This window comes from Mytilus californianus, unplaced genomic scaffold, assembly GCF_021869535.1.
Source record: "Mytilus californianus isolate M0D057914Y unplaced genomic scaffold, xbMytCali1.0.p SCAF_5, whole genome shotgun sequence".
NCBI lineage: Eukaryota > Metazoa > Mollusca > Bivalvia > Mytilida > Mytilidae > Mytilus > Mytilus californianus.
Window position 1 is genome coordinate 100,195,730 of NW_026262701.1, and position 23,243 is coordinate 100,218,972.

At 32.1% G+C, this 23,243-nt stretch overlaps 1 protein-coding gene across 1 annotated transcript in view; it reads right to left on the bottom strand.

Annotated features, from left to right (window-relative positions):
• Positions 1 to 23,243, bottom strand: part of LOC127702833 (complement C3-like) — a 233,275-nt gene that overhangs the window by 180,659 nt on the left and 29,373 nt on the right. The window contains exons 9-13 of the mRNA XM_052207135.1: positions 21,481 to 21,563; positions 20,640 to 20,679; positions 19,984 to 20,074; positions 15,667 to 15,751; positions 7,036 to 7,296 (exon numbers count right to left, since the gene is read on the bottom strand). Coding sequence (XP_052063095.1) covers positions 7,036 to 7,296; positions 15,667 to 15,751; positions 19,984 to 20,074; positions 20,640 to 20,679; positions 21,481 to 21,563 — 560 coding nt within the window. The remainder of the gene's footprint in view (positions 1 to 7,035; positions 7,297 to 15,666; positions 15,752 to 19,983; positions 20,075 to 20,639; positions 20,680 to 21,480; positions 21,564 to 23,243) is intronic.

Consider the following 23,243-nt stretch of genomic DNA (forward strand, 5'->3'; position numbering starts at 1 on the left):
GATTATTGCATTGATTTATCAAGTAAAAAAGACCCAATTTGAATATCTTTATATATACAGATTTAATATTTTGACTTTTTTATATTTGAAAAAAAAATATATACTGTAAATCCTTAATCTATAATTTTTCAGAAATAATTTACAGACTCATTCTATGTAGTGTAGAACAAAAGTTATAGGTAGGTGAATTATTTAATCTATAATTTCTTTATATCAAACACCATACAATTGTTTATTCATTATGGAGGTCAAGAATTGAGTTATGTAATAAAGTAATAAAGTGACATTTAGGAGAGTTAGACCCCACTTTGTCTCTGATTGTTTGTTGATTATGGCAGTTGTCAATCGAATCCGGGTCCGTTTGCCCAGATTCACGTTCGCCCTAGAACCTGTTCGCCCTAATACCTGTTCGCCCTGAGTCTGTTCGCCCTGATTTTTATTTTATTTTGTTGTCTTGTTGTATAATATCTATTATTTGAATAGAGTATGCAAAGTTTTTCGAAAATTTCGCCTAATATTTATGTTGCATTGCAGCTACCTGATAAATATTTTCCTTTGATTTGCACTATTGTGTACAGGAATACAAAGGTATTTAATAGAAAACAATAGAAAATCCACTTCCATATAAAAAAAAAATGGTCAAAACTAACTTGAGATCAAAGAAGCATAGCTGCAAAACAAATTTCCCTCTGCTTTTACTCTTCTTAATTTAAAAAAAAAACATTAATCCACCAATCAGTGAAATCAAAGACACTCAGCATAGTTTTACCTAGTAATCAGAATTCTTAATTACAATCAACAGTCATTGAAAGTAATTCTGAATAAAAACTAAAGTAACAATGAAACCTTTTTATGTTCCAAAAATATCCATTAATTTCAAAATATTTCCCATCTGTTTTGAGAAATATATATTTTCTACTTACTATATAAATATCTGAATAAGTTTATTAAACCTGAATACCAATAATATTATTAAAACTAGAGGCTCTAAAGAGCCTGTGTCGCTCACCTTGGTCTTGTGCATATTAAACAAAGGACACAGATGGATTCATGACAAAATTGTGTTTTGGTGATAGTGATGTGTTTGTAGATCTTACTTTACTGAACATTCTTGCTGCTTACAATTATCTCTATCTATAATGAACTTGGCCCAGTAGTTACAGTGGAAAATATTTTGTAAAAATTTACAAAAATTTACAAAATTTATGAAAATTGTAAAAAATTGACTATAAAGGACAATAACTCCTTAAGGGGTCAATTGAAAATTTTGGTCATGCTGACCTATTTGTAGATCTTACTTTGTTGTACATTATTGCTGTTTACAGTTTATCTCTATCTATAATTATATTCAAGATATTAACCAAAAGCTGCAAAACTTTCTTAAAATTACCAATTCAGGGGCAGCAACCCAACAACATGTTGCCTGATTGGTCTGAAAATTTAAGGGCAGATAGATATTGACCTAATGAACAATTTTATCCTGTCAGATTTGCTCTAAATGCTTTGGTTTCAGAGATATGAGCCAAAAACTGCATTTTACCCTATGAACTATTTTTTATCCATGTCGGCCATCTTGGTTCGCGTTTGGGGTCATCGGACACATTTTTTAAACTATATACCCTAATGATGATTGTGGACAAGTTTGGTTAAATTTGTCTAAGTACTTTCAGAGGAGAAGATTTTTGTTAAAGATTACAAAAATTTACGAAAAATGGTTAAAAATTGACTATACAGGACAATAACTCCTTAAGGGGTCAACTGACCATTTTGGTCATATTGACTTATTTGTAGATCTTACTTTGCTGAACATTATTGCTGTTTACAGTTTATCTCTATCTATAATAATATTCAAGATAATAACCAAAAACGGAAAAATTTCCTTAAAATTACCAATTCAGGGGCAGCAACCCAACAACGGGTTGTCAGATTCATCTGAAAATTTCAGGGCAGATAGATCTTGACCTGATAAACAATTTTAATGTCAGATTTGCTCTAAATGCTTTGGTTTCAGAGATATAAGCCAAAATCTACATTTTACCCCTATGTTCTATTTTTAGCCATGGTGGCCATCTTGGTTGGTTGGCCGGGTCACCGGACACATTTTTTAAACTAGATACCCCAATGATGATTGTGGACAAGTTTGGTCAAATTTGTCTTAGTAGTTTCAGAGGAGAAGATTTTTGTAAAAGTTTACGGACGACGGACGCAGGACGTCGGACGACGGATGCCAAGTGATGAGAAAAGCTCACTTGGCCCTTTGGGCCAGGTGAGCTAAAAAAAATAGTAGGACCAACGGACTCTATGGGCGAACGAACCCAGGGCAAACAGACCATAGGGTGAACATGTAATCAGGGCGAACGGACCCGATACCTTGTCAATCATACTGGTATTGTATCATTTCTATCACTGTGGATTCATTTATTTTCGTGGGTACCAATTTTCGTGGATTGAGAAAAACCTGCATTTTCGTGGATATTTGATTTTATGGTTTTGCCAAAGTCTGCATACAACCCTATAAAACATAAGCAATTCGTTGAACATTTAAATTCATGGTTCACATGTACCGACCAAATCCACGCAAATTGGTATCCAACGAATAATTATGAATCCACAGTACATAATGAAAGTCATACTGGTATTGTATCATTACTCTTACCTAATGAGAATGACCAAACAAGTCAGAGATTGACAAAACTTAGAAGAGATAGTTTCATACTTGAATGAACTCCTCTAAAGATATTACCCAATTTTTTCACTGTTCATATGTGCATATTTACACACACATGGGAATTATTGGGAACTATATTTCAAAGTGTAAAGATTTAGTAGCTAATCTGGCTATTTTCTGTTTGGAAGGGCAATGCCTTTGACCAGAATTGGAACAAAAGTCTAGGCAAGTTCAATCTTCAAATAAATGTTCTAAATCCAAGGTTTGTAACAATATCTGTAAGTGATCATTATTTAATCATCTACGAAAAAATTTTCAATTTCTGCAGGCAAAAAAAGAACAGTTCAGACAATTTTTTAATTGCAGAAGAATGGAAGGACACAGATGGGTACCACTTTATGCCCTGGCCACTTAGTGGAGGGGGGAAACTAAATGCTTAAATCTATATGCTTAATAATCCATTTCAACATTCAAAACCTCTTTGAAATTTCTGGATACCTTAATTGTTTGACATTGTAGATGAGTATCAGCAGCTTGAAATTCAGTTCACATTACTAAGATGTCAACTTTTCAGATATCAGTAAGAGTCAGACAAGGAAATTTGCAAAGAAGATCAATCTTTTAAGTAAAAGGTTATATCATCCCTATTTAAGTATCATTAATTATACTCATCCCCCTTTCACCAGTATTTGACCTTAAGAAGTTGTTTGTTCTGTAAAAGTTAACAAGATTAATAGAACTGTTAAAAAAATATTTGTTTAAGTAATATACAGAGAACTTGAGTTACCTGATATTTCATGTTAACTATTCTATTCATAAATCATTTTGAATGACTAGAATATTTTTTGTAAGAATTTTCGCATTATTGAATTACAACAAGGGAGATAAATTAACAAAGAAAAGGTTTGAAAAAAAGGTTCTACTGCAAAATCTCTTATAATTTTTTTCAGGGAGATGTCAAATTTTGGATGTTTGAAAAGAAGCAATCTGTCTATAAGAATAGATTTCATTTTTGATTGGACTTAAGTCACCTTTATAGATTTAACTTATTAATAAGTCTGATTGTCTATGTAGTAAGCAGTAACAGAGAAGGAACTAATTCATTATCCCAGTTTCTGTTAGTGGCATATTTTGTGACATTTAAGGGTAATGACTGACAAATATTTCAAAGAAGATTTATATTGTGCTATAAGGGATAATAAGGGAAGATTTTACAGAATCAAAAGGTTATTCTTAATTAATCATTTCTGTTAGTGGCAAATGTATGTGATGTTATTAGTTAATGCCTAAATATAATCTTTTGAAAAAATATAACAAGTTGTACAGATTGTCGTGCTTAGCATAATCCCAAATCATAATTCTAAATATCTAAACTAGAGGCTCTAAAGAGCCTGTGTCGCTCACCTGCATCTTCAACAATTGCCATTATTTGGTAAAAATCATCATTAAAGGGGAATAACTCTATTAGAGTTAACTGACAATTTCAGTCATGTTGGCATATTTGTAGATCTTATCCAGCTGATAATTTTTCCTTTTAAAGTTTCTATTTATCTATTATAGTTTTCAATATAAAAGGCAAAAAATGCAAAAAAATGTTAAAAATTATCATTAAAGGGCAATAACTCCAATAATGGCTTATTTGTGGATCTTGTCTTGCTGATCATTTGTGCTATTTAAAGTTTCTATCTATCTATAACAGTTTTTAAGATAATAGGCAAAAATGGGAAAAATCGTCATTAAAGGCCAATAACTTCAATAAGGAGTCGACTAACAATTTCGGTCATGTTGACTTATTTGTAGATCTACCGGTAGTCTTGCTGCTCATTTTTGCTATTCAAAGTTATCTAATATAGTTTTTAAGATATTAGGCAAAAACGCAAAAAATTTGTAAAATCATCATTATAGGACAATCACTCTAATAAGGAGTTTACATAAGATTTCGGCCATGTTGACCTATTTGTAGATCTTGTCTTGCTGATCATTTTTGCTTTTCAAAGTTTCTATCTATCTATTATAATTTTCGAGATAATAGCAAAAAATTTAAAAAATGGTAAAATTCATCATCTAAGGGCAATAACTCCTACAAGAAGTCGTAAGACAGTGTTGAGGTAAATGAACGATAGGTAGAGCTCAACATTCTAAACATTTTTGCCCTTGTTAGATTTTCTCGATTCATAGCAGTTTTCAAAATAATAGGCAAAACTTTCATTTTACCCCTGTGTTCTATTTTTAGCCATGTTGGCCATTTTGGTTGACCAGTGAGGTCATCAGACACATTTTTTAAACTAGATACCCCAATGATAATTGTGGCCAAGTTTGGTTAAATTTAGCCCAGCAGTTTCAGAGGAGCAGATTTTTGTAAAATTTAACAGACGACAACGACGGACGATGGACACCAAGTGATGAGAAAATCTCACTTAGCCTTTTAGGCACAGGTGAGCTAAAAATTCGTATGGGGTTCCACGGAACCCTGTGTCTTGCCTGTGATTGCTGCTGTCAGTGTAAAAGTGTTATGTTGACTTAAAAAGTGAGTCCATTTATCAGTAAAATACAGAATTTTTTTTAAAAATCAAACTTTTCCTTTTAGATGCTATTTCATGGTCTTGAAGATTAGCTTCTGTCCAAGTTTCATAACAATCCATGAAGGTTTACAAATTTATCATGTCAAAAAAGTTAATCCCAGACTATCTGTAAATAATAACTGTAAAAAAAAGTCCATTTATCAGAAAAACATAAAAAATGAAAAAAATATATTTTCAAAAGTTTGCTTCAAACATTATCTCTTAATCATTAAAAAGCTTCTGCCAAAGTTTCATAAAACTCTATGATGGTTTGACAAAGTAATTGATGTGTAACAAACTTTAACCACAGACTGTATCTTCTTATTTTATGTAAACAAAAACTAAGTCCATTTATCAGTAAAATGCAGAAAAACAAAAATAAATATTTTCAAAATTTTGCTCCAAATACTGTCTTTTGGTCAATAACAAGCTTCTGTCCAAATTTCATAAAATTCCATGAAGGTTTGACAAAGTTATTGATGTCTCAAAAAACTATAACCACAAACTGAACCTAAATGTTGTCGCCGCAGACAGAATCTAGGATCGCTATTTCTCGCTTTCGCCACATAAATGTCCCAGGCTTGACAAAAAGGGGAAAAAGGTGTCTGAAAATAAGTAAACACCTCACACTTTACAACTGATAACTGCAATCTGCTGATATTATATGAAGTAACTCAGTTGAGAAGTACCTGAAAAAAGATGTACAACAATATTTGTTGGATAATCAGACACAGCAGGTGGTACAGAAGAACAGATAAAGGACAGACAAGGTGAGTGCAATATATTGATTGATTGATTGAATGATTGGTGTTTAATGCCACTTTCAACACAACTGTGCTATTTTGTAGGGGTATGTTTTTATTGGTGGAGGAAGCCATAGTGCCCAGAGAGAACCACCAACCTTCCATAGGAAAATTAATAATCCTAGTCAATTAAGGTGGAGTGCACCTGCTAAGTGCTAAGTTGAAACTGACAACCTCAGTGTTGACAGGCTAGTGATACAGTAGTTAGACTACTTAGACCACTCTGCCACTGAGGCCCCTGAATGCAATATATAACCAAATGATAATCTATAAGATAGTGTATTGACAGTTATTATTCTGAAATGGACTAAACAGAAAACTAAACATTTGATATTGACTATGATGGCACTGTAAATGCTAAAAAAGTAACATGTGTGTACCTTTGAGACATTTTTCACAGGCAAAGCAGAAAAAAGGTTGTAACTCACTCCGGAAAAACTCACCTTGGATGGTTCTGGCTGATCATTATCAAATTTATTTGAATGAATTTTAGTTGTAGAATTCAAAATGTACCTTTTATTCTTGAGATTCTTAGTTAGCTGATAATGATTTAAGATTAACTATTAGTCCCTGCTTTGGCTTTGGACATGATTCATAGCATACATATAGTTCTCAGCTCATCAAGCAGATGGTAAAAATTTATGCAAAATATTGACTATAAGCATCCATATTTTATTTCATTTTGTGCTGGTGTAGTCTCATAACTAATCTGTATTTTTAAATTATCTATGTAAATCATTCGAAAAAATATTTCATGTTTAAGTTTTATCAAAATACAACTTTTACCAACAGTATTATAATTATATAATTTTCATACTCTATAAAGTAAATTTGGAATTGAATTATTTACCTAATTTTCTTCCAAACAAAAGATATTCAATCTGGAGTAAAACTTAATTTCAGAGACAATAGAAACTTTTTTGGTCATTTTTTTCAAATATTGTCACATATACCTTTAACAATAAAATTACTGTATAAAAATCTGTTGTCAATAAATATTTACATAAACAGTGTAATCCATGTTCTTCCTGTACTCCTTCTTATTGACCAATTCCATGGCAACAGGTTCAGTATAGAAATTGATACTGGTTTCCGTTTCCTGTTCTTCATCTGTCTCATCCTCTTTTACTTCAGCTTTGATTTTCAGCGGGAATGACTGTTGTCCCTTATTCCAACACCAATAACCTCTACACAATTTCTGTCGTAAATTTTGTGGGTCTCCAATTTCGGTTGTTGTAACAGTGAATCTGGCTTTACCATCAACCTAAAAGAAGTATTCTCAAATTCTGTGGATTCAATTCTGTGGATTCAATTATTTTCATGCGTACCAATTTTCTTGGATTGAGGAAAACTTGCATTTTTGTGGATATTTGATTTCATGTTTTTTTTTACAATGTCCGCATACATTCTTTTAGAAAATTTGTAATCAGTTTGAACATTTAAATTCATGGTTCCCCTTTACCCATGAAATCCACAAAAATTGGTATCCAACTAATAATAGTGATTCCCCAGTAATTTAAACTAATGACTATGTTACTGTCCCTTAAGATTCAAAGTTATACCCCTCTAAAACTAGAGGCTCTCAAGAGCCTGTGTCGCTCACCTGTATTTACTGATGCTTTGGAAATCATGTAAAATAAGGTTAAAATCATAATTAATAGTATTAGATATTAGATATTATAATGATATCTAAGATAATAACAAAAAACTGCAAAATTTTTGTAAAATTACTAACTCAGGGGCAGCAACCCAACAACGGGTCGTCGGATTTGTCTGAAAATTTCAGGGCAGATAAATCTAAATCTGATGAACATTTTTGCCACCTGTCAGATTTGCTCTAAATGCTTTAGTTTCAGAGATATAAACCAAAAACTGCATTTTACCCCTATGTTCTATTATTAACTAAGTTGGCCATGATGGTTGGAAGGCGGGGTCATCGGACAAATTTTTTAAACTAGATACCCTAATAATGATTATGGCAAAGTATGGTTAAATTTGTATCAGTAGTTTCAAAAAAGATAGAAAAGTAGAAAAGATTACAAAAATTTACGAAAAATTGTTAAAAATTAACTATTAAGGGCAATAACTCCTAAAGGGGTCGACTGACAATTTTGGTCATAACAACTTATTTGTAGATCTTACTTTGCTGAACATTATTGCTGTTTACAGTTTATCTCTATCTATAATAATATTCAAGATAATAACCAAAAACTGCAAAATTTCCTTAAAATTACCAATTCAGGGGCAGCAACCCAACAACAGGTTGTCAGATTTGTCTGAAAATTTCAGGGCAGATAGATCTTGACCTGATAATCAGTTTTACCCTATGTCAGATTTCCTCTAAATGCTTTGGTTTCAGAGATATAAGCCAAAATCTACATTTTACCCCTATGTTCTATTTTTAGCCATGGCGGCCATCTTGGTTGGTTGGCAGGGTCATCGGACACATTTTTTAAACTAGATACCCTATTGATGATTGTGGCCAAGTTTGGTTAAATTTGGCCCAGTGGTTTCAGAGGAGAAGATTTTTGTAAAAAGCTAACGATGACGGACGACGACGACGACGACGCCGACGACGTGCGACGGACGACGGACGCCAAGTGATGATAAAAGCTCACTTGACCCTTCGGGTCAGGTGAGCTAAAATTCTCTTTCCTTTAATTTTGGCTGTGACCTTTATTACCAGTTAGTTGAAGTAAGCCCTTCATATCATACTCTCCTACAATGCATTTCAAACTAGTTTGGATGATTAATAAAAAATATAAAAGATGCTAGGTCTATCAAATTTAAATTTAACAAAACTGGCATTCATTATTATTATCCTCTGATCCTTAAAAACTTGTTGATGCTTAAAGTGCTTGTTATGTCACAGAATAAATTTTCTAATGAATATGTCGATCAGTTTCAATTCTATTCTTGCAAGTAGTTTAAGATAGCAGAAATAACTTCATGCGAAAGAACAGACATAACTTTAATCTCATTTCTTCTGTCAGTTTTGAAACAGATAATTGTTTAAGTTAAATTAAGTGAAATGAAACGAGCTAACTAAAGGTGTTACCACATGTAAAAGTTGCCAATTAAGCATTATCTAACTCTCAAAAAGGCCGTAAGACTTGGTTAACATGCACTGAATTACAGTGGTTAGAATTCATAGGGATTTTAACAAAAAAATGTTCCTTCCAAATTAGATTTCCTTGGTTCAGCTGTTCACAAGATTTCTCATACATGCATCCAAAGAGTCTACAAGTATTAAATATACCCATGAGGGTATTAAGCCAATTAGGTATATCATTCGTCATATCTTTGCTTAGGTTACGTTGCATTAACAGATCAATACATATCTACTGAGAAGCAGACTGGGGTGAAAATAGCTTTTTTTTTTACAGAATTTCTACAGGAAGTCCAAAGCAAGCCACATGTGCAATGATATGCCAATTTCCAGTTTAGGAAAACAATAAAATGCTTCGCTGAGCGCAGCCTGATACGACCGCAGAGGTTGAACCCTGAACAGTTGGGGCAAATTTGGATATAATATTCAAGCTTGATACTGTCTGAATTTTGATTGTGATCAAATTTTTGACATAATATAGGTTTCTGACACAAAATAAATGTGGTAAAAGATCTTACAAATCTATTGCGCAATACTGTGCAACTGAAGATTACTTCTTGAAACTTTTACAAAATTTGAAATTTGAAAAAAATATGAATTCCTTAAAAAAAATTGGAAACCCCCCCCCCCCCGCGACTTTTGGAATCCCCTCTAGGAGCAATTACCCCAAGACTCAATCCAATTCTTTCCTTTGTAGTATGGAACCTTGTAGTACAATTTCAGAGAGATCCATACACATCTAACACAAGTTATTGTTTGGAAACTAGAATAATGCATGTTTTTAGCCCTTTTTTGGCCCTTTTTTGGCCCCTAATTCCTACATGTTTGAGGCAATTACCCCCAACCTCAATCCCAGCCTTTGTGATATGGAACCTTATGGTACAATATCAGAGAGATCCATACACTTACACACAAGTTATTGTCCGGAAACTACAAAAATTGTTGTTTTTGGCCCCTTTTAGGCCCTTAATTCCTAAACTGTTTGCCCCATAACCCCTAATATGAATCCCAACCTTCTACTTGTGGTATTAAACATTGTTGTACAATTCAGAGCAATCGAAATACTTATACACAAGTTATTATCCTGAAACTAGAAAAATGTTTGTTTTTGGCCCCTTTTGGGCCCCTAACTCCAAAACTGTTGGGACCATCATCCCAAAAATTCGTAAGGGTTCCGCGGAACCCAGTGTCTCTCCTACTTTTTCTGTTAATTGCAGGCTCAACAAAAATGAGGAAGTAAATCAATAAAAATATTCCACTTGATACTATCTTTTGATTGTAAGAAGCTTCTGTCCAAGTTTGGTGAAAATCAAGGATAGTTTATGAATCTAATAAATGTTTAAAAACTTTAACTGCAGACTGAATGTAATGTTAACTGGAAGAAAACAAAATTTCCTTCTAGATACTAGCTTTTGATCATAAACAAGCTTCTGTCATAGTTTGGTACAAATCCAAAATAGTATAAGAAAGTTATTAAAAATTTTAAAAACTTTAACCACAGAGTGAATGTGTTGTGGCCTGGTAGAAAATCTAAGTCCATTTAAAAATAAAATATGGAAAAAATGGATTTATTTTTTTACAAAATTTCCTTCTAGATACTAGCTTTTGATCATAAACAAGCTTCTGTCCAAGTTTGGTACAAATCCAAAATAGTATAAGAAAGTTATTAAAATTTTAAAAACTTTAACCACAGAGTGAATGTGTTGTTTCCTGGCAGAAAATCTAAGTCCATCTAAAAGTAAAATAAGGAAAAAATGGATTTATTTTTTTACAAAATTTACGTCTGGATACTATCTTATGATCATAAACAAGCTTCTGTCCAAGTTTGGTAGAAATCCAGGATAGTTTAAGAAAGTTATTAAAATTTCAAAAACTTTAACCACAGAGTGAATATTTGTGGACACCGCCGACGACGTCAACGAAGACGCCAACGCCGACGGAATGTAGGATCGCTATGTCTCGCTTTTTCGACTAAAGTCAAAGGCTCGAAAAAAATCAATCCCAACTTTCCTTTTGTGGTATTGAACCTTCTTAAAAAATTTCATAGAGATCCATTAACTTAAACTCAAGTTATTGTCTGGAAACCAACGACACAGACGATGCAGACGACGTAGACGACGACAACATCATACCATTATACGATCCCAAAAAATTTTTGCGGTCGTATAAAAACCATAAAAATTGTTTGTCTTATGCTGTGTTGACATTATGCTCAAGTTGGTGTCCTTTTAAATGAAACTCTACTACATTCCCATTGATAAAAATTAATGTTTACATGTCGTATTTAAAATCAGGTTTTGATGACACGCAGTTTAGAGTCAATGTAGGCTTTGTACAGGATGAGTGTACATAAAACTAGAAATTCAGAATGTGAATTTTATTATAGATATTTAAGGAAGAAACATCTTTTGAATAAAAATTATCATAATAGTATTATGAATGAAGTTTTCTCTTATGCTTGTGGCCTGTTTCTAATTCTTGCATGAAGAAATATTTCTTGTAGGTTGCACTTTGTAAATACAGCTGTTTCTCAAACCACACCTCTTTTGGGGAGATATATAATATTCATAGATATGTTAATTTGTTAACGTACTGGTTCCCATTTATGATCTCTGTATTTCATCTCATAGAGACATCACTATGGAATGTAACCAGTATAGAAAAACATGGTAGCGCCTAAATTTTAATTCTTAGGAGGTCCAAATATGGAGGTAAGGGTAGTATAGAATTTTAGTACAAGTCTAAACTCTTAGAAGTTCAGGGCATATAAATGTTGAAAATATGCCGCACAACCCTATATTTTGACCTTTGAATAAAATAGTAGTGCATATAAACTTTCCGTTCTGGGATATCATTTTTCACAAAACTTCATAGTAAAAGTGTCACAGTTTCAGCCGCAAAGGGAGTTCCTATGGGAAATTGCATTGTCTATATTTACAGAATTGCAACCTATATAGGGTTAAAAAATAGAACATACAGATTTTCACAAAATCTGGTTTATCTCAGAGATTTTAAAGAATTTAACTGAAATATGAAGTTTTATAAATATTTCATGAAGATTGAGAAAATCCTGAGCCTTAACTATGATGACTCAGCATAAATTCACAGTTTACAGTATGAATGGTTTACTTAAAGCCCTGAATTCAAAATAAATTCATAAATATATGCCTATTTGTAATTTAAATTGTTTAGAAGTGCTTATGTTTACTCTTCGCAGTCATTGCAACTCATTGATCCTTCCTAAATATTTTTGTTGGTGTGTTTTTGTCCTGTCGATAACCAAAAAGTAAGCCGTAACACTTAAATATGCTTTTTTGTGACCGCGGCATTAAAAAGTACAAGCTAGAATTACAAAAAGACCTCAATAAAACTTACAATAGTGTGTTCTATCCTAAATATATACTAAATATTCCACATTGCTAGAAACATTGGAAAATATTTAGGAAATGTGAGGCCCCAGGGACAAAAAACAGAAAAAAATGCCTACCCCTGGGTCATAAAACAGATAATTTAACTTGTAAATGCTATGCTTTTATTATTTTCAAGGTCTTTTGTAAAGAAAACAATAACTCTGCTGGGAAGTTATGCAAAAATAAGATGTAAGCAGTCATTTCTATCAAACTTTTAGTGAATTTATGCACCAGATAGATATCTTCTTAAATACAACTTTTGCAAATATGGCTTTGTTTAGACTCTTCTAGTTCATATATTTACAAACTTATGTTAGATATATGGTTAGGGATGATACTGTTGAGACAAGAATTCTTAACTGACCATTTGAGACAGAAATTATGAACTTTCATTGACAAATAGGCATTCAGTAAGATGTGGACTGGAGACACAGGCAGGATTGGATTCTTTGTATAATCTTGAAAGTTGGAATGATTAACTACTTAACAATACACTTATAGTATTACAAAATGCTTTCAATTTGTTATCAGAATAGTTTCAAACAGGTTTTAGACAGTTCATGTCAGAAAACATGCACATAGGGTAAGCTGGCAATAATTAAAGTCTTGTTTTCAAATTCTTTAAAAAATTGAAACAGGGGTAGGGGTATAAAATGTACTGTAAAAGGAAACTTAAGAGTATATGCAGTGATTTCTTTAAGGCTATAATTCTAATAAATAAGTATTGTTGTGAGAAAAAGTGTTTTTAGAGAGTTTTCTATTTGAATAAATGTTTGTATAGGTTGCACTTTGTAAATACAGCTGTTTCTCAAACCACGCCTCTTTTGGGGAGATATATAATATTCATAAATATGTTAATTTGTTAACATACTGGTTCCCATTTATGATCTCTGTGTTTCATCTCATAGAGACATCACTATGGAATGTAACCAGTATAGAAAAACATGGTAGCGCCTAAATTTTAATTCTTAGGAGGTCCAAATATGGAGGTAAGGGTAGTATAGAATTTTAGTACAAGTTTAAACTCTTAGAAGTTCAGGGCATATAAATGTTGAAAATATGCCGCACAGCCCTATATTTTGACCTTTGAATAAAATAGTAGTGCATATAAACTTTCCGTTCTGGGATATCATTTTTCACAAAACTTCAGCCGCAAAGGGAGTTCCTATGGGAAATTGCATTGTCTATATTTACAGAATTGCAACCTGTTATCACATTGCGCAGAGTGCGATACAAAAAAATATATGAAAAATGCAATAATTTGATTTGCTTATCCATTATCATGAGACGATATTAGGACATTTCCATTAGATATTCATTGGGTCATTGATGACTTTCAAAAGGTTAAGATCATGTATATTTCATATATTTTTGTCCAAGGCAATGTACATATATGATTTCTTCAATAATATACAAAACACTCACACTTTTCACCTGAAAATCTTCTTTTTGCGCAAATTTTTTACATTGTGAAGCATACAAAAAATTTTATAATGTTTGATGTCAATGTTTGATGCTTGAACAGGACACATGACGTTATCCTGGTATGTGTAAAAGACTTGATCACAGAATTTTTTATTTAACCCAATGAGAGTTTTGACCATAAGAGAAATAGGTTTAACAACTCGTGAGAATTGGATATTGCTTGATATCAACTCTCTTTATTTAATTTAAATAGTAATAAGAAAGTCTCATTTATTACTATATAAAAGTTCATATTAAGCGATATCCAAATATCATGATTATCACTCGTTATGAAACCTATAAATATACCGATTCTAAAACTGAAATATTGCTGAGTTATTCAAAACAGTTTAATTAGCCTAAGGGGATGACCATATGATTGTTAGGGGGTGACTGGCATTATGATTCTTTGGCTAATTGTAGGACAAATTATTCAATTTCATTCTGTCTTTAGCACAGGTTATATTTGCCAGCTTTTACCAGGCCAGAATATTCATTCCCAAAACCCAAGGGCCTAAGTTACTCTGTGTTGTTTAAAACTATTTTAAGAATATGAAAGCAGTTATAACAACAACACTTTAGTAAAGTACATCAGGGATTCTATGGTATTGAAGATTAACAGGCGTTGGTTCAGTCATTTGTAATATTTTAAGAATAGTGAAATCAATCAAACCATGCTATTCTGTTCCAGATATTAACCAGAAATTTATTCCAAGCACTATCAGGAAATAATAGAACTGGTAAATAAAAGAACTGAATGTATTTGTTTTTTTTGTAAATTTACTTTAGCGTTACAGCATGCATACTAATCTTTTATTGTATAACTGATATCCAAACAAGAATATGTGTCCATGGGACACCATGCCCTGCTCTCACTATCCCATTTCAATTTTCAAGAAATCACAATATTGATGAAATTTTTAAATTACATAGGTAGTAGTTCACTAAAAAGTGATTAAAAGGTCAAACTTTTTTTACATTTATGTCTGGAGTTCCAATGCTAAATATCACGTTTCAGGCTAAGCATTTAGCATATGGTTTTACTTATCTTTTAAGAATACATTATTTTTGGCAAACAATTAAACTTTCTAGCACATTGTGTCATTTAAAAACAATTCTCTGTTCCTGCCACCATTAAATTCTTTTAATAAGAAAGCAGAGATTATGTTATTTTGGGAAATTTGATTAATAAAGATCAAATGCATTCCAAAGTGGTGCTTATGTACCATTGTAAATTCATCATATTCTGTCTACCAGTAGATGAAAAGGGAGAGTATATTTATTCAATGTCATTATACTATACAATCAGAGTTATTGCATAATTTTTAATTCATTAAAATAAATAATTGGCGCCAAAAGTGTTTCTGTGTTTATCCTTTTAATATTATAGTCACAGCCTTTAATGTAGATAACAATATGAATTTTTTTTTTTTTTTTTACAAAGCTTGAATTTTGATTGGCTAATAGAATAGAATAAGTTTCTAGCTTATAACCTTGTAACATCCCCACATTGGTTTTTGTAAGAACATGATCCATTCACACATCATATTCTGTCTATATGAAAAGGGAGAGTATAATATCCAATGCTTTCTAGACAATCAGAGTTATTTCCCTTCACTTAACAGGATCTTTATAATATTTGTTTACATACCAACTGAGCTTTTTTGTTGAATGTAGTTCCCTCAAGTGTACATTTAATAGATGCACTTCCATGAACACCTTCTCCGTATGTATATCTGAATTAAAAGAATAGCTATGTTAGGTCTAATGACAAATTATAGCAGAAATTCCAGGTAAAACTTTTTTCAAATAAGCTCCAAAAAATTTGTCCATTTTCCCTGTATGGTATTTGCGTCATGAAAAAGAGTAACAAAGAAATTAAAATACACACCTGCCTGTTGCCAGTTCTTGGTTTTAATGCTACAAGAACTAACATAAATGAACTTGATTTGTAACTGACCTTCACCTGTGACTCATTTTAAACACTTTGACCTATGGAGATTACTGCATCCTATTACTTAGTTTAGTACTGACTTTTACCGTAATGACCTATTTCTGCTACATTTATTGTCATGTGGAACAGAAATGATCTTTGGATGATAAATTACGTGCATTTGATGGTCCTTTTGATTCGGTTGACAGTTTTGACTTTTCCAATCTTTATACCACACTTCCACATAATCTTATCAAACAAAAGTTTTCCTATCTAATTAAATGGTCGTTTGATAAATCTGGTTGCAAATTTATTTCCTGCAACTCACATAAAGCCTTTTTCTCTAATGAGAAAGGTAAATATGCTAGATATACTTACTGGAGGTGTGATGAGATGATTAAATTTTTTCCTTGACAACATTTATGTAAGTTTTGGCAATAAAGTTTATTGACAGAATGTAGGTATTCCTAAATTGATAAATTCAACAACAATTACCATTATCTTTATGATATTTTTTCGTTAAATAGTCAAGAATTCTCTAACTTTACTGCTGAAATTAACCCAAAGGAACTTACTTTAAATAAATCTAATATCAACAGTATTAACTGTCCTTTCCTAGATTTAGATATTTCAGTATTACACCAGAAACTCTACACAAAAATTTACCACAAAAGAGTAATTTTCTTTTCCTGTTGTTAATTTTCCCTTTTTGGACAGTGATGTTCCTTTGGCACAGTCTTACGTTGTTTATATAACCCAACTCATTCCCTATGTTCGTGTCTGTAGTGACATTTTGGATTTTAATGAGCGTAATCTATGTATTACTAGTAAATTATTAAGTCAGGGATTTCATTACAAGAAATTACTTAAAACCTTTACTAAATTCTTTCATAGATACAAAGATTTGGTCTGCAAGTTTGGTTGTACCTGTAGAAAACTTATTTCAATTGGAATAGCACATCCTAAATTTTACGGTAATGTTGTAAACCAAGCCCGGAAATTTAGATACGATCCGGGTAAACTTATCAATTCTTTAAATAAACTTATTCTAAACGGTTACCTATTCAACACTGTCATTAATTCTTTGAATATTGCTTTTATTGGTATAAACATTGATTTTGTTATCAGTAAATTAAAACAATACTAAATATTTCACATATGTACTTTTACACTTCAACAATCTGTCGATACCTATAGTTTGGCATTGCACAAGGTCATGTTTTTCTCTGACTGTTACTGACGTCTTTACACTAAATCCATTGGATTTTGGATGTGTACTGATTGATATTTTAGTCTTAGATACATGATTTTTTTCATTACTTGTTATTGGTTTTGAACTAGCTGTCAGTAACTGCGAGTACTCTCAATTCTGTATGTAGTGTCTTTTTGTTGTGGGGATGTATAAGTACCTGTCCACGTCCACTCTGTGTTTTTGTTAGATGTATTTCTATTTGTTTCCATCTGATGAGTTAAGCCTTTTTCAACAGATTTTTATAGTTTGTTCTTATGTTGTACTGTTACATCACTGTCCCAGGTAAGGGGGAGGGTTGAGCGCTCACAAACATGTTTAACCCCGCCACATTCTTTATGTGCCTGTCCCTAATCAGGAGCCTGCAGTTCAGTGGTTGTCGTTGGTTCATGTCTGTCATATTTGTTTTCGTAAATTGTTTTGTTACAAATTAGGCCGTTAAGTTTTTTCAATTGAATTGTTTCATATTTTTCATGTCGGGGCCTTTTATAGCTGACCATACAGTATGGGTTTTTCTCATTGTTGAAGGCTGTACGGTTGCCAATAATTGCTTACATCCACTTCATTTGAACTTTGGTGGATAGTTATCTCATTGGCAATCATACCACATCTCCTTATTTTTATATTTCTATGTATTTGCATTATCAAACTTTTGGTCTCAAATGTGACTGATAAGGTTTTTTACAGATAATGTGTCTTGCACACAATCAAAATCATAGGTTAATTTTTTTTTAATCATAATAGCATCCAAGAATTTTAATTGTTGACAGGATACCAGTCCAGTACCTGTGAGTGATGATGATGGATGGATGCTTAACGTCCAGCTGCAAATTTAATTTCATATTCAGGAAGAAAACATGTTAATGTAATATGAATATTAACCCTGCTTTGTACTAGACCGACACGCTGAGCCAGATTTTTTTAAAGTGCTAGTTTACAAGGTAACAGTCCACAGGAAGACATTTCACCTTACCTGGACACATTATTCTGACTCCCAGCCGACCAGTCTTTGCTCTTACTCCTTAATGATGCATGCTTAGCAGAAAAGCAGTAAATACCAATTTTAAATGTCTTTGGTTAGACCTTGCAGGGGTTCAAACCCACGACCTCCCACACTTGAGGAGAACATGCTACCAAGAGACCACCGAGACGGTACCCATGAGTGAAGTCTCTTACTTAATTTTCTACTGTAAATTCAGAAATTAATACTGGTAAATGCATTTATTATTGTGAATCCCTGATTACTTGTAAAAATGCAAGATCTAAATAATGCAATTGTAAAAATTTTGTGAAGGAAAATCACTATTGAAATAACGAATTTGAGTCTATTATTGCAAATCTGATACTGTCACATTTTTCATATCAATAAAAACATAGCAATAACTTCTAAATTTAGTATCTTTAGAATGTGATATTGTTGAAAACAATGTAAAGGTGTTAAAATCTGTTGTATCTGCCGATAATCCTTAAACTTTTCATCTTCAATTAAAAATTATTGTGAATCAGAAATGTATATCGTGGAAGATTACGGGGTATATGAGTAAATAGTTCAAATTTTCTTTTTTATTTTTTTATAGGAAGTCAATAAAATGACCCTATTCATACTAAAATTGTATTGCTCTCATAAATCCTAGTAATAACATTTCAAGTATTCTTTGAGAAACAATGAAAGGGACTATAAATATGAGATTGGAATTGAAATTTGGCTTCAAATTTTGGAAACTGGATATGTCAGTATGACATGAATGTCCACAATGCCAATCTTATCATGAAAAGTTTATTAATCGTAACATAAAGCAAATTTTATCTATAGATATAAGAAGATGTGGTATGAGTGCCAATGAGTCAACTCTCCATCAAAGTCATAATTTGTAAAAGTAAACCATTATAGGTCAAAGTACGGCCTGTAACACGGAGCCTTGGCTCACACAGAACAGCAAGCTATAAAGGGCCCAAAAAATGACTAGTGTAAAACCATTCAAACAGGAAAACCAACTGTCTAATCTATATAAAAAAATGTCTTCATTATACACTTTAAGCACAAAAAATCAACTCTTAGATTTGCAGGCTTTACAAATAAATAGTACAATTTCATGTATTTTTTTAAAATGTAATCCTCCAAAGAGTGAGTTAACCAGAATATAATGCAAATCCACAAAAGGTTAAAAATGTAATCCTCCAAAGAGTCAGTTAACCAGAATATAATGCAAAGAGTTAGTTAACCAGAATATAATGCAAATCCACAAAAGGTTAAAAATGTAATCCTCCAAAGAGTCAGTTAACCAGAATAAAATGCAAAGAGTTAACCAGAATATAATGCAAATCCACAAAAGGTTAAAGGAAGAACAATGTATAAAATACAAAATTATGCAAGAAAAGAAAAATCATAACGTCAAATTTTCTAAAAGTGGTCATGTTATTAAAATTGAGAATGGAAATTGGGAATATGTCAAAGAGACAACAACCCAACCAAAGAGCAGACAACAGCCGAAGGCCACCAATGGGTCTTCAATGCAGCGAGAAAATCCTGCACCCGGAGGTGGTCATCAACTGGCCACTAAATAAAATTGTGTGCTAGTTCAACGAAAACAGGCGCTGTTTTACTATTGTAGGTAAGTTCATTTAGGAAAATCAAGGGATTTGAAATAAACTGAAAGATCTGACAAATTTAGTGCATTTTCCATTTAAATTAATAACAGCTCAAAACAGAGGTTATTATAGATTTATGAAAAAATAATATATCATGAAATATTTTTCTCAAGAGAGTTCTGTAATGAGATACTTACATCCCTTCAACATCAATATCAACCGATGAGAAATCTTTAACATAGACAAATGGAACAGATGGTTTCACCTCCACGGAAAACCTAGGCAGAACTGAAATATAATAACAAAATATTTTATCAGCCTATCTACAAGTCTGATTTCAAATCTTTATACACATAAATTGTTAATATTAAGGCTTCAACAGTATCATCTTTCTGTGCAATTATTTTTCTTATTGTTCTCTTGTATGAAAGAAATTGAGAAATTATTGTAAATTCAGAAATTATTGCAATGTTTTATAAAAACAAGGAATTATTTGAATCTGGAATAATTTTGAATTCTGGAAAATTGATTAGAAATGTATGATGAAAACTAACCCAACTAAATAGGGTTAGCCATGCGCGCATGGCTAAGGTTAATTTTACTTTCATTATCATTTCAGTATGAACTAACTAACCCCCCTTAGTCATGCGCGCATGGCTAACCCTATTTAGTTGGGTTAGTTTTCATCATAAATTTCTCATCAATTTTCCAGAATTAAAAATTATTCCAGATTCAAATAATTCCTTGTTTAAAAGGTATTGAAAATAATGCTACAGAAAGATTTGCTGGTCTAGTACCAGTTACCTTCATTAATTTACACTTTTTTTTAATATTGTCTCACAACAAAACTTACCATAAGCATCTACTGTGAAATTTCTCTCAGTTCCCTCACCCTAAAAATAAAGATAATATTGATCTACAGTTTTCAAAAATTAATGTTAAGATTTTTAATGTTATATTTTGTATTTAAATTTTACATATAGCATCAATATTTCATTACATATAGTACTACACTTCTACTAACAAGTTTTTATTCACAACTTACAGTTCCAATTTTGAAAATTATCTTATCTTTACTACATGTTTGAAACGTCATTCATTTAAAGTTATCCATTTTGTAACTCCTATTTGAAAGTATCCAATGATCTTACAGTGTCTGTATAAACTCATCAATGATACTAGGATTATAATTAAGTACAACAAGTTTGATTCAAATACATGTGAAACATCAGCAGTGCTCAGATAAAAGCAGATGGAAGGCTAAACCAATTATGAAGTTGAAGAGAATTGAATCTGTTGATTCCCATTTACCACTAACTCAAGTGCATGCAACCTATATATTGGTGTTTTCTGTGTTTTCTTCTTTTGTCAGTTAAGATCACAGAAAAAAAATTGGAAGACAGATTTACAAGACACTTAGTGAAAGTTATAACACACTTTCAACCATGCCTACAGTGAGCTAATAAGAATTCAAACATTATGGGTCCAAGGTCATATTGTGACCTCTATATATCTGGGGTTTTTTTCTTAACCTGTGTTGGCTTGCTGTCTCATCAAAATCTATTAATTAACATCCTTTTAAAAATGTGTTGGAGACCTATAATCCCTATATGTCTATTTTCTCCTAACTTGTGTTAGTCTTGCAGACTCATCAATATCTACCTATACCCTTTTTATGATATCAATATACAAACCATTCCATCGGATGACTGAACCTGTATCTTCCAATCTCCCATCTTGGGATCATCTGAAATCTGATACTCCACAGTGATAACACCTGAATAATATATGTCAGATATTAAATTATAACGCATGAATATAAAATGTCAGATATTATTAGATAACACCTGAATATATATGTCAGATATTAAAAGATAACACATGAATATAAAATGTCAGATATTATGATTTAACACCTGAATAATATATATGTCAGATATCAATAAATAACACATGAATAATAAAAGTCAGGTATCTGTAGATATCATCTGATCATGAATAATATGTCAGACATTAATAAACTGTTATCACAGAGATATGTCTCGATTTTTTGTAATATTGATAATGCAAATGTTGAAATTAAAATAGCAATACTTTAACATGTAAGTTATGCAAATATTCAAAGTCGATGAACCATGACTGCAGGTACATGGCTAACAATCTCCATGAAATGAGATGTGCCAATACTAATACAACTGCATACCAAATACCATTGACTTATTATAAGTCGTTCCCTTTAAACAAACCTAAACACAAACATTAACTTGTAAACTATGTAAAAGTTTCAAAGTCAATGAACCATGATCAGGCGTGGGGCTTTATAATCTCCATGGAAACAATACTTGCAAATGCCAATAAGTTTGTATACCAAATATCATTGACTTAACATTAGCAGTTTATCTTAAATGATCTAATCACAAACTAATACATGTAAACTTAGCAAAAGTTTCAAAGTAAATAGACCATGACTGAGGGGGCGGGGCCAAATATTCTCCATGGAAATGAGATGTGCTAATGCTTATACAACTGAACACCAAATATCATTGACCTACAACTAATGGTTCCCCTTGAACTGACCTAATCACAAACTAATACATGTAAACTATGAAAAGTTTCAAAGTCAATAGACCTTGACTGAGGGGGCGGGGCCATATAATCTACATGGTAATGAGAGGTGCCAATGCTAATACAACTGCATACCAAATATCATTGACCTACCAATAGTGGTTCACCATGAACTAGACCTAATCACAAACTAATACATTGTTGACGCCACCGTCGCTGACGCCGGTAACAGCATACCTATGTCTCGCTTTTTGACTCCGTCAAGGCGAGACAATAGATAAAACCTGAATAATGTATGTCAGATATTTGTATATTACATCTGAAAAAAATACATGTCAGATACATGTATCAATAGATATTATATTGCTATTTAATGAACATGTGGAATACTTAAGCAGAAGACAGAACGGATCCTTATATGTGGCTGTTGCTTTGCTGTTAGGAGACACCAAAAAAAAGTAATAAAATTCAACCATAAACTGTTATCACAGAGATATGTCTCGCCTTTTTGTAATATTGATAATGCAAATGTTGAAATTAAAATTGCAATACTTTAACATGTAAGTTATGCAAATATTCAAAGTCGATGAACCATGACTGAAGGTACATGGCTAAACAATCTCCATGGAATGAGATGTGCCAATGCTAATACAACTGTATACTGTAAACAGGTAAATTTTCGCGGCAGTTTTATTTTCGCTATTTTCGCGGTAAGAATTGAAACACGAAAATAAAACGACCGCGAAAATTTCAAGGAAACTCTATTCATTAGATGAAAACCATACATGTGCGTATATGAAAAGGATATGTAGAGGACCACTGTATAACACCGATTTTACAGACGACAGATCTATACCTAAAATCATAACTGTATTTTTAAATGAAAAGCAAT